We start from the raw sequence: 12,500 nt of genomic DNA, 5'->3' as shown, positions 1-12,500 counted from the left end.
TCACCCAAAGTTAAAGAAATTCAGCTTAAAACATTGAACGTGTGAAGTGCGCCGATATTCTCTGCTTTACGTCAATTCAACTCAAACCAAGCGCTCCTATTTCCGGTTACCAAAATAAAGTCCCGTCAAAAGCGGTCGCAACGTACTGAAAATAAAAATGTTAAATTACTATCATGTCAAAACAATGACATCATATTATACTGATTCCATGTAAAAATGTACTGTATATAGTGGAGCTGTAGTCGTTCATCTTGTGTTTATATCGTCTGTCTTGTACATTTCTTTGCATATATTTATTAACGCTCATATTTCCCCTTTTACTTTCATCGCTAGCTTGTTGTGATTTTTGGCTTCTGTAACACTGCAAATAACATGGGAGGAATAAAGGAATATTTTAGAGAGTCTTATTTTCTTTCTCTTAAAGCTCACATAGAGTGGTCCTGTTGCACATATATGTTAGTTATGGAGTCTACTTACATACATTAACTTGTTTTTATGCTCAAAAACCTCCTAGTTGCTGTAAACGAGCCGATAGAAATCTGTCTTTTCTGACGCCGTTTCCCAGCCGCGATATTTGAGACTCAACTCTCTCAACCCGGAAGTGACATAATCAGCACACCAGCTCTCAGAAGCACAGCTCCCCCCTCTGGAACGGTGGATGCACTGCTCCTCATTATCAAAACATTTTTTTAACAGTGTTTAAAAATTAGCTTCTTCACGACTCCCCGCCGCAGTCCCTTTGACGACCTTTGACCCAGAGTCAGAAGACGCTGTCGCTCGTGAAACACCTCCACAACGGACGTTATTCTTCTTCTGCGGTTCAATGTACGCAACCGGATGTGCCCGGACTAGTGCCCGGAGCAGGAGAACCAATGTTTACGTAACCATTACGGGTTTTTTCAGAGATCTCCCTGAGCCCGAGATTACAATAAAACACAGCGTTCTCAGCAGTGGCTGAACTGTTTGTTTAGAACCTTCAAGGCTTCATAAACAAGGTAATGACGCAGATACACACTAAAAAAGCAGCGTTAATTGGACTCAGTACTTCATACACAAGTTATATGAAACCTCATTTGTGTTGTCAAAAGTGAACTTTGGCCCTGGATTACTCCAAAAGTACACAGTAAAAGTGTTTTCTACAACAAGATCAGACATGAGTTTATTTGTCTGAGGGAAACCGCGTGTTATAGAGGAGAGTTTGAGTAGAGCTGACGTAAAGGAGAGAACATCGGTGCACTTCACATTTAGCGACGGCTGACGTCGTTTGAATGTAACCGATGGCAGAAGTTCAAACCTGTGAATATCAGTTCTCAGTGACCACGTCCTCTGGTCTCAGAGTTTAAAATGTCCATTTGTGTTGATTTACAGACAGTTTTATCGTTGTCCCGCGTGAAGCTGGCCTGTGAAAAGGTCACTTACGCAATCTTCAGGTCACGCAACTCGCCTTAGAGGGAAAAATCAAAACCGGACGGAACGAGAAACGCTCGTTATTTTTCATTCGAGCAGAATATCAGCAATATGAAAAAAATAAAATAAAAAAACAGTAATTATGCATTTGTGTGGGTTTTATTTTGAAAAACGAAAATGAATGACTGATGCGCGGATTTGAAGACGTCTGTGAAGACAGAGCCCACACACACACACACACACACACACACACACACACACACACACACACACACACACACACACACACACACACACACACACACACACACACACACACACACACACACACACACACACGGGAAAACGTCTCGTAAAGAATGACGCGAACGTGTGAAATGTCCACTTACCCGATGTACCCCCATGAGATGTAGCCCATAAATCTACATATAGCACATCTCTAACTGATTTTAATCTCTTACAGTTCTGCTGACACCAGTGAACGACATGAGGTCAGGACAGGAAAGAAGACTCCGTCATCCTCAAGTCTCTGACCACAACAGTCTTCACTACAGGCTGTGATAAACCCAGTGATCCAGATGATCCTGGCATTTAAAGACTTTATTTTTTTTTCACTTTTTATTCTTGTCATTGTGTATTGTATGTTTTGGGTAACATCTACTGCACGTCTGTCCGTCCAGGGAGTGGATCCCTCACCTGTGGTTCTCCCTAAGGTTTCTACCCTTTTTCCCTTTTACAAGGGTTTTTTTTTTTTTCCCCTGGTAGTTTTTCCTTACCCTGGTCGAAGGTCTAAGGACAGAGGATGTTACCAACCCTGTGAAGTCCCGTGAGACAAACTATGTTTTGTAAACTGTGGGCTATATAAATAAAGATTGATTGATTAATTGATCACTCTAAATTGACCGTAGGTGTGAGAGTGTGAGTGAATGGTTGTTTGTCTATATGTGGCCCTGTGATGGACTGGCGAACTGTCCAGGGTGTACCCCGCCTATCGCCCAATGTCTGCTGAGATAGGCACAGCACCCCCCGTGACCCTCTGGTGGAGGATAAAGCGGTAGATAATGGATGGATGGATGATTGATTGATTGAAATGTTCACAGGTTCAGTTCAAAGTGATGTCACAGAAAAACCTTTGTCCTTCACATGATGTTTGTCCCTGATCTGCTGAAGCTGCGTCACAGAGCAGGACTCGGGATGAAGATCATCTTCACTTCACCTTCCACTCTGACCTGTAGAGAGAAGACGACAGAGGAGAAGAGTCAGAGTCACAGCAGAGACTTCAGTCCAGTTCAGAGCTGCTTCATGTTCCTCACTTTACTTTACGTTCACTCACTGTTGACATGACGTCATCATAAAGTAACTGTGAGGAAACAAACGTCTACAATAGTTGGCGTGAGCGCCCTCTGCCTTCAGACCAGCATCACTTCTTCTGTAGGTTTAGAGTCAGGTGTTTGATTCACCAATAAGACTGAACAGGTAGAGGATGAGCAACAACAGCCAGACTCTGCTACCAAGCTGAGGTTGTGGAAGACGTTTTCATGTCACAGGTCAAACACTATGGCGAGACTGAGAAGAGCAACAAGACACGAGGTCGTTCAGCGACATCAGCAAAGACTTCAGAGCAGACTGAGGTTTCAACGTCTTTGGCAGAAACACAAAGACACGACCAACGTTGACCATCGTGACTTCTGACCACAAGTCGTCTTCATGGAAGAACTGGGTCCAAAAAGCCAAACCACAGACGTGGAAACGAGGCCGATTGTCTCGACCAACGTGTGAAAAACATAACAACTGTGGAGCAGGTAAATGTCATCAGGCCTCTGGACTGATATTTAGCTGCGTTTCCATCATGGTACGGTTCAGTCCTGGGTCAGGCTTGTGTTTCCACTGAGAACAGGACCTTTGGTTGGTAAACTCATCATCATCAGTGATGAAGTCAAACTACAAACAGCTGATGGACGGTCATCGTGTGAGGCGTCACCTCTCGTCTAGGGCTCAACGATTTATCGTTTTCTGATTGAAGTTGCGATTTCAGACAACGCAATCATGTGATCGTCAAAACTGCAGTTTTTTATACAGTGACTGACCAGACTCACAGGCTTTTAGCCAGCAGGGCGTCCTGGGGACCCCTGGACCCTGTACTGAAAATAATAAGAAATTAGACGCCCTACTTTTAGGTAGGACGCCTAAAGACGCCCTATTTTTTTCCTCCCGTTTCCCCCGTTAGCTTCACTGAATATGATCAAAATTAGCTGCAGGGTTTTTTCTAAACCGGGGAACAAGGGCCCTGCGTCCTCATGTAATCGACCAGTCTGTAGTCTGGACTCTACTGACCTCACAGTCTGTAGTCTGGACTCTACTGACCTCACAGTCTGTAGTCTGGACTCTACTGACCTCACAGTCTGTAGTCTGGACTCTACTGACCTCACAGTCTCCAGTCTGTAGTCTGGAAGCTACTGACCTCACAGTCTCCAGTCTGTAGTCTGGAAGCTACTGACCTCACAGTCTGTAGTCTGGACTCTACTGACCTCACAGTCTGTAGTCTGGACTCTACTGACCTCACAGTCTGTAGTCTGGACTGTACTGACCTCACAGTCTGTAGTCTGGACTCTACTGACCTCACAGTCTCCAGTCTGGACTCTACTGACCTCACAGTCTCCAGTCTGGACTCTACTGACCTCAAAGTCTGTAGTCTGGACTCTACTGACCTCACAGTCTTCAGTCTGTAGTCTGGACTCTACTGACCTCACAGCCTCCAGTCTGTAGTCTGGAAGCTACTGACCTCACAGTCTCCAGTCTGTAGTCTGGACTCTACTGACCTCACAGTCTGTAGTCTGGACTCTACTGACCTCACAGTCTGTAGTCTGGACTCTACTGACCTCACAGTCTGTAGTCTGGACTCTACTGACCTCACAGTCTGTAGTCTGGACTCTACTGACCTCACAGTCTTCAGTCTGTAGTCTGGACTCTACTGACCTCACAGTCTTCAGTCTGTAGTCTGGACTCTTCACAAGATCAGTCAGCAGCTTCACTCCTGAATCCTTCAGATCGTTCATTCTCAGGTCCAGTTGTCTCAGGTGAGAGGAGTTTGACTTCAGAACTGAGGCCAGAGAAGAACAGCTGATCTCTGACAAACTGCAGTTTATCAACCTGAATAAAGAATAAAAGATGAGACTTTAGACAACGACTGTGTGTGTGTGTGTGTGTGTGTGTGTGTGTGTGTGTGTGTGTGTGTGTGTGTGTGTGTGTGTGTGTGTGTGTGTGTGTGTGTGTGTGTGTGTGTGTGTGTGTGTGTGTTTAATTCATTCATCTCTGAATCAAGTTAGTTTAATACAGACTTGGGTGATATCAACATTAAATATGTAGATATTTAATGATTTGATGATATCAATAAAAAGTGTAATTTTGAATGATGTTTTTATGAGCGTATGAAACAGAACCAAAGCTTTGACAAAGTATCAGGTTACAGTATTTTATATTTGTGCTCTTAGTATTGTCAGTTAGCTGCTCGCGGTGCTGCTGGAAGTTTCCTCCCGAGCTGATGTTGTGGAGTCGATCAAACTGTGCAGGATGATGGACTCTGAGGTGAGAGCTCAGGTTTGTGATGCTGCTTCATCAACACCTGACACATGACCTCCTTCACATTCTCCTGCTTTAAAGACTAAATACTGACTAAATCACCAGCGTGAATTTTTCTGAGCAACTAAGTCCGTCATCATGTCGCTGGCAAATATCGTGATATACGATAATAGCAAATATCTTAAGACTAATTTGATGTTAATTAAATGAAAGTTTAAAGAAACGACAGCAGCTTCAGTCAGTGAACTCACCACAGAGTCTCCAGTCTACAATGTGGACTCTTCAGTCCAGAACACAGCAGCTTCACTCCTGAATCCTTCAGATCGTTCTGACTCAGGTTCAGATTTCTCAGGTGAGAGGAGTTTGACTTCAGAACTGAGGCCAGAGAAGAACAGCTGATCTCTGACAAACTGCACTCACTCAACCTGAATAAAGAATAAAAGATGAGACTTTAGACAACGACTGTGTGTGTGTGTGTGTGTGTGTGTGTGTGTGTGTGTGTGTGTGTGTGTGTGTGTGTGTGTGTGTGTGTGTGTGTGTGTGTGTTTAATTCATTCATCTGTGAATCAAGTTAGTTTAATACAGACTTGGGTGATATCAACATAAAATATCTAGATATTTAATGATTTGATGATATCAATAAAAAGTGTGATTTTGAATGATGTTTTTATGAGCGTATGAAACAGAACCAAAGCTTTGACAAAGTATCAGGTTACAGTATTTTATATTTGTGCTCTTAGTATTGTCAGTTAGCTGCTCGCGGTGCTGCTGGAAGTTTCCTCCCGAGCTGATGTTGTGGAGTCGATCAAACTGTGCAGGATGATGGACTCTGAGGTGAGAGCTCAGGTTTGTGATGCTGCTTCATCAACACCTGACACATGACCTCCTTCACATTCTCCTGCTTTAAAGACTAAATACTGACTAAATCACCAGCGTGACTTTTTCTGAGCAACTAAGTCCGTCATCATGTCGCTGGCAAATATCGTGATATATACGATAATAGCAAATATCTAAAGACTAATTTGATGTTAATGAAATGAAAGTTTTAAAAAACAACAGCAGCTTCAGTCAGTGAACTCACCACAGAGTCTCCAGTCTACAATGTGGACTCTCCAGTCCAGAACACAGCTGCTTCACTCCTGAATCCTTCAGATCCTCGTTCATACTCAGGTACAGATTTCTCAGGTGAGAGGAGTTTGACTTCAGAACTGAGGCCAGAGAAGAACAGCTGATCTCTGACAAACTGCAGTCACTCAACCTGAATAAAGAATAAAAGATGAGACTTTAGACAACAACTGTGTGTGTGTGTGTGTGTGTTGTTGACAAGATCTAGAAGTTCTAGAACTGTTTTTGTTCCTTGTGATGAGGTCGAATCTAAAAACACCTGCTTAAAGAGTATTAGAGTATTTTGAGTGATTTAATATCTTCAGTTGTTTGATTCATATCTTGTGTTTTTTGCTTCTTCTCGTGCGATGCATAGTGAACTGGTTGAACTTGTTGTGGTTAGAAGTCAAAGGATAAAACATTACAGTCGCCCCGACCTGTTGCTCCCTCTACTGGACAAACATGTTGCTGCTGTCAAAGTTAGCAGAGTTTTTTTTCTTGGACCCTGAAAAACAACGTTTGACAGTTTAGAGAAAGTGGAGGAGAAAGAGTTCCATGTTGAAACTTGGTGACCTCTGCACATGTGTTTTAAAAGTTGATGTCACGTGATGTAGGAAGTCACCAAGATTTAGAGTAAAAATAAGGCTGCAAAACTCTGTAAACATTAGTAGATAGAAAAGCAGAGAGAATCTTTGACGCTCTGACCTCTGACCTCCTAGACAGAGGACTATTTTCTAACAAACCTCATCTTTCATTCTTTTAACTTTAGTTTTTGTACTTAGAAAAAAAAGAAAAACTACTGTGAGATTTAGTTGCTTTCTTTATCTTTTCTTTTTCATGAATATTTTTTACCTGTTTTTACAACAAAGACAATAAAGATCAAAAACCATTTTAAAGAAAACAGCTTTTCTCATTTTGTTTATTTTTCTTGATAATTGTTTTTCCTTCACCGGTCGCCGCCTGAGGTCAGCATATACAGCACCATCACCACGGCAACATGACTGATATATTAGGGAGGACTCAGAGGAGCAGACTCAGGGTCAAGCTTTTAGACATAAAACTGATAGTGATAAGTTCAAACCAGTGACTTCACAGAGGATACGAGCTTAAGTCAATACACTTGAGGTACAGTGAAAACTATTGATCCTAGGATTAGTGTGTGTGTGTGTGTGTGTGTTTAGTTCATTCATCTGTGAAGCATATCTAGATATTTGATGATATCAATAAAAAGTGTCATTTTGAATGATACTAAATACTGAATAAATCACCAGCGTGACTTTTTCTGAGCAACTAAGTCCGTCATCATGTCGCTGTATCAAGCTCTTCATGCATCACAGACAAATCCACTTCCACCAGGGTTTTCTTTTCAAAATAAAATTCTGAAAAAGCACGGCGGACGTTCAATATTAGATATCGTAAAAAAAAATTCAAATATTACGATAATAGCAAATATCTAAAGACTAATTTAATGTTAATGAAATGAAAGTTTTAAAAAACAACAGCAGCTTCAGTTAGTGAACTCACCCCAGACGCTCCAATCTACAATGTGGACTCTCCAGTCCAGAACACAGCAGCTTCACTCCTGAATCCTTCAGATCGTTCTGACTCAGGTTCAGTTCTCTCAGGTGAGAGGAGTTTGACTTCAGAACTGAGGCCAGAGAAGAACAGCTGATCTCTGACAAACTGCAGCGATTCAACCTGAATAAAGAATAAAAGATGAGACTTTAGACAACGACTGTGTGTGTGTGTGTGTGTGTGTGTGTGTGTGTGTGTGTGTGTGTGTGTGTGTCTCAATCAAATGAGTTTAATGTTAGTGAAAAGAAAGTTTAATAAAACAACAGCAGCTTCAGTCAGTGAACTCACTCCAGAGTCTCCAGTCTACAATGTCGACTCTTCAGTCCAGAACACAGCAGCTTCACTCCTGAATCCTTCAGATCCTCGTTCTCACTCAGGTCCAGTTTTCTCAGGTGAGAGGAGTTTGACTTCAGAACTGAGGCCAGAGAAGAACAGCTGATCTCTGACAATCTGTAGCCCCTCAACCTGAGTAAAAGAATAAAAGATGAGAAGTTGTTGGTTGAAATCAGTCAGTGTTTGATCATGTGTTCAGAGCAGAGACCACGACTTCACACTGAGTCTCTGAGAGTTCACAATAATCCAGTCTGTGATTATAATAAAATATGACATGTTGACATTGTCATGTTGTGTTTGACATGAAACATCTTTCATGGAATCACAGTGATGTGTCCATCATGTCCACAGTCATGTCCACAGTCATGTCCACAGTCATGTCCACAGTCATGTCCACAGTCATGTCCACAGTCATGTCCACAGTCATGTCCACAGTCATGTCCACAGTCATGTCCACAGTCATGTCCACAGTCATGTCCACAGCCTGAGTGTGAGGTGGAACACATCTGGGACCTGGACTCATGTTAAACTCAGACATCTTGGTCCGACCTGGTCCAGATCAGCAGCGACTTCACAGCTGATGGTTATTAACGAGCTAACGTCACTGGACGACTCTGTGTCTTAATGTTACGTCAGCAGACTTCTCTGGATCTGAACACGGACTGGTTCTGATCAGGTCTTTGGGTTTGCTTTGACCCGTGTTGGAGTCTAATCAGGTTTAGGTGAAACCAAAAAGAATCAAAGTCACATGAAGAGAAAGTTAACAATGAAACATTAGCAGTAAATGACCAAATAAAGACGTTCAAAGCAAGAATCACAAGCAGCTGATAAATCTGCATCATTTAAAACATGAAAAACAACACAGCTGACTAACAAAGTGAGAAGAATGAGAAGAATATTTGATCAACCATCACTGATTGATGATGTTATTGATCATGTCTGAACTTACTTGGCCTTCCTGCAGTTCCTCACAGCTGGAATCAGTCTGTGTTTTCCCTGGTCTGATGTCTTGTACTCGTTCAGGTCCAACTCATCCAGAACCTCCTCAGACATCTGCAGCATGTGGGCCAGAGCTGAGCAGTGGATCTCAGAGAGTTCCTGTTCTCTGTCCTTTGACTTCATGAACTCTTGGATCTCCTGATGCACAGATTGGTCGTTCATCTCTGTCAGACAGTGGAAGATGTTGATGCTTCTGTCAGGTGAGATGCTGTTTGTGTTCATCTTCTTCAGGTTCTTGATGGCTCTCTGGATGATTTTTGGACTGTTCCGGGTCTGACCCAGCAGACCTCTTAAGAGTCTCTGGTTGGACTCCAGACAGAGTCCATGAAGGAAGCGGACAAACAGGTCCAGGTGACCATTTTCACTTTGAAGGGATTTCTCCATGGCTTCTTTCAGGAAGACGTCCAGAGAAGGGTAATCACCATCATCATAATCATAATCGTCATCATCACCATCTTCTTGTCTGAAGAAGTCCTGCAGTACCTCTGTCTTCCTGTTGGTGTAACAGTGGAACATGTAGACTGCAGCCAGAAACTCCTGAACGCTCAGATGAACAAAGCAGTAAACAGTTTTCTGGAAGATCACACTCTCTCTTCTGAAGATCTCTGTACAAACTCCTGAGTTCACCAAGGCCTCGGTCACATCAAGACCACACCGGTCCAGGTCTTCTTGGTAGAACATGATGTCTCCTTTCTCCAGCTGTTCAAACGCAAGCCTCCCCAGCTTCAGAAGAACGTCCCCGTCAGCCTCCATCAGCTCCTGTGGACTCATCTCATGTCCCTCATCGTACTTGTCCTTCTTCCTCTTTGTCTGAACCAGCAGGAAGTGAGAGTACAGGTCAGTCAGGGTCTTGGGCAGCTCTCCTCTCTGCTCTGTGGTCAACATGTGCTCTAGCACTGTAGCACTGATCCAGCAGAAGACTGGGATTTGACACATGATGTGGAGGCTCTTGGACGTCTTGATGTGCGAGATGATTCTGCTGGACAGATCTTCATCACTGGATCTCTTCCTGAAGTACTCGTCCTTCTGGTCCTCAGTGAAGCCTCGTACTTCTGTTACCCTGTCGACACATGTAGGAGGGATCTGATTGGCCGCTGCAGGTCGAGAAGTTATCCAGATAAGAGCTGAGGGAAGCAGATTCCCCTGGATGAGGTTGGTCAGCAGCACGTTGACCGGTGACCTCTGTGTGACGTCAGAAACCAGCGTCCTGCTGTTGAAGTCCAGTGAGAGTCTGCTTTCATCCAGGCCGTCAAAGATGAACAAAGGTTTACAGAGAGCGAGCTTCTCTGCTGTGACCTTCTCTAATGTTGGATGGAAAACACGGAGCAGCGTGAGAAGACTGTAGCGCTCGTCTCTGATCAGGTTCAACTCCCTGAACGAAAGCAGAATCAGCAGATCCACATCCTGATTTTCCAAACCCTCGGCCCAGTCCAGAGTGAACTTCTGCACCGAGAAGGTTTTTCCAACACCAGCGACGCCGTTGGTCAGGACCACTCTGATGCGCCCCTTCTGCTCAGGTAAGGCTTTAAAGATGTCGCAGCACTTGATGGGAGTGTCCTGGACCATCTTCTTCTTGGAGGTCATCTCCAGCTGCATCACCTCATGTTGAGTATTGACCTCTTCACTCTGTCCCTCTGTGATGTAGAGCTCAGTGAAGATCCTGTTCAGGAGGGTTCTACTTCCTCTTCCTTCAGTTCCTTCAGTCACAAGTTCACATCTCCTCCTCAGACTGATCTTATGTTCATCTAGAACCTCCTGCAGACTGATCTTATGTTCATCTAGAACCTCCTGCAGACCAACATCTGCTGAAAGACAAGAGACAAAGTCAGACTGAAGAAAGAATCTGAGCAGCTGAGGATTATTTTCATCTTTTTCTGTGACATTGTTGTTTGTTGTCAAATGAAAAACTACAGTCATTTTCACTGTAATGACTTGAATAACTTTATTGTGAAAGACTGAATCATTCTAGAATATGCTGATGGGAGCTGCTCTCCTTATGAGTCTTACCCTGTGGTCCACGTCCTGTCCTGGGTCTTCGTCCACACTGAGGACAGCAGGAGTCTCCTGGTGGACCACAGCTGGTGGAGACTGGATCCTTCAAGACGTCCTGACACAGAGGACAGCAGGACGTCTGCTCGTCCACGGGAACGGCAAACTCGTCTCTGTGAAGACATTTCTTTATTACCGACATGTCAGTGACAGGTGGACGTGTGTGGCTGAGACGAGCGAATAAAAACCCTCGTTTGTTGAAGCAAATGTTGAGCTCGGTGACGACTGGGGACACGGGACAAAATTGTCCTCTGATCAGAGACACTTTGTCTTACATCTTTATCTCACAGTGGCCACACTGAGGCTCATCCTCACTCACTGTGTGTGTCTCTGTGGGGGATCGCCTACAAATTGAGAATCGAGCTCTTCCATGTGTTTATTTGAATTCATTTATACAAACTTTGCCAACCCAATAATGTTGGCTTCACACGCGTTTGCATATTTTTTGACCAAACAATAAAAACGATGAATACAATCACAGAAGGGTACAAAAGGTATGAAATACAAGATATAAAAAGCTTTCCATTAAAATGAGTGATACTAGAAAAGTATAAAAACACACTCTGTATAAAATAATAAACACATCTACAAACTAACAGGACATAAAAAAGGCAGACACAGAGAAACAGAGTGACTGAGTAAGGTGTTTGTGCAAAACTGCGGAAAAACTGCAGGAAAAGTGTGGGTGAACCCTCTCACCGGGAAGATTGTGGGTGTTTAAAACATCCACATCCCCCCGCCCACGCCCCCACGGGTGTGACGCCCCTGCTAACAAGCTTCACAGGACAAACTGTCTCTTACTTTGTCTCTGAGGCTCCAGGTTCATGACTGAAGGTTATTAATGCTCCCATAGACTGGTCACTCTTCACAGACAGACAGCTGGGTCCTGGAGTCTCTGTCTCCGTCTGACGTCTGCAAACACAAACATCACATCCATCACTGATGATGGTCTTTGTTTAGACACTTTGATCAGAGGCCTCAGTGTGTCAGTGTGACCACCTTCTGATTTTTATTTATTATTATTAGCTACAGTTAACACTGAAGAGGCACTGACCACTGGAAACAGGCAAATGTACACGATGACTTGAGCCCAATTTATACTCCTGCGTAAAGTGCTCTACGTAGGTTACGCAGAGTCCTCTGTGTCGACGTAGAGCCTGTTGAAGAGCCTCTGCGTCGTCTCCGACTGCACGAAATATTTTTTAAGTGTCCGTCACGCCGTCAAGGAACAATGGAGACGGCAAGAGCTGCGATTGGTCCTCAGTACAGGCCGAGCTAACGCTGCTCTGTGCCGGCCACAGTGCGCACTGAGCGTCCACAGAGGCGGAGCTGACAACGTCGCTGCCAAACTATAAATACGTCATATCTTAACACACACAGCACGTTTAGACTCTAAATGGCCAATTTCTTGCCTCAAATTATCTTAAAACTGTATAATGTGGCCTTTAAGACAA

General features: G+C 43.7%; 1 protein-coding gene across 3 annotated transcripts in view; it reads right to left on the bottom strand.

The window, feature by feature from the left end:
• Positions 1 to 2,298: 2,298 nt before the first annotated feature.
• Positions 2,299 to 12,500, bottom strand: part of LOC310932829 (NLR family CARD domain-containing protein 3-like) — a 17,293-nt gene continuing 7,091 nt past the window's right edge. For 2 of the 3 annotated variants that reach the window (XM_083896201.1, XM_083896202.1), the window contains 9 exons: positions 11,848 to 11,958; positions 11,005 to 11,159; positions 8,948 to 10,799; positions 7,954 to 8,130; positions 7,615 to 7,788; positions 6,068 to 6,244; positions 5,238 to 5,411; positions 4,384 to 4,557; positions 2,299 to 2,636 (listed from right to left, as the gene is read on the bottom strand). In XM_083896201.1, the coding sequence (XP_083752327.1) occupies positions 2,615 to 2,636; positions 4,384 to 4,557; positions 5,238 to 5,411; positions 6,068 to 6,244; positions 7,615 to 7,788; positions 7,954 to 8,130; positions 8,948 to 10,799; positions 11,005 to 11,159; positions 11,848 to 11,958 (3,016 nt within the window). In that variant the 3' untranslated portion in view covers positions 2,299 to 2,614. The remainder of the gene's footprint in view (positions 2,637 to 4,383; positions 4,558 to 5,237; positions 5,412 to 6,067; positions 6,245 to 7,614; positions 7,789 to 7,953; positions 8,131 to 8,947; positions 10,800 to 11,004; positions 11,160 to 11,847; positions 11,959 to 12,500) is intronic. The other variant, XM_083896203.1, reaches the window with a different exon arrangement.

This window comes from Microchirus variegatus (assembly GCF_963457635.1).
Source record: "Microchirus variegatus genome assembly, chromosome: 10".
NCBI classification, from domain to species: domain Eukaryota; kingdom Metazoa; phylum Chordata; class Actinopteri; order Pleuronectiformes; family Soleidae; genus Microchirus; species Microchirus variegatus.
This window is presented reverse-complemented; position numbering and strand designations above follow the sequence as displayed.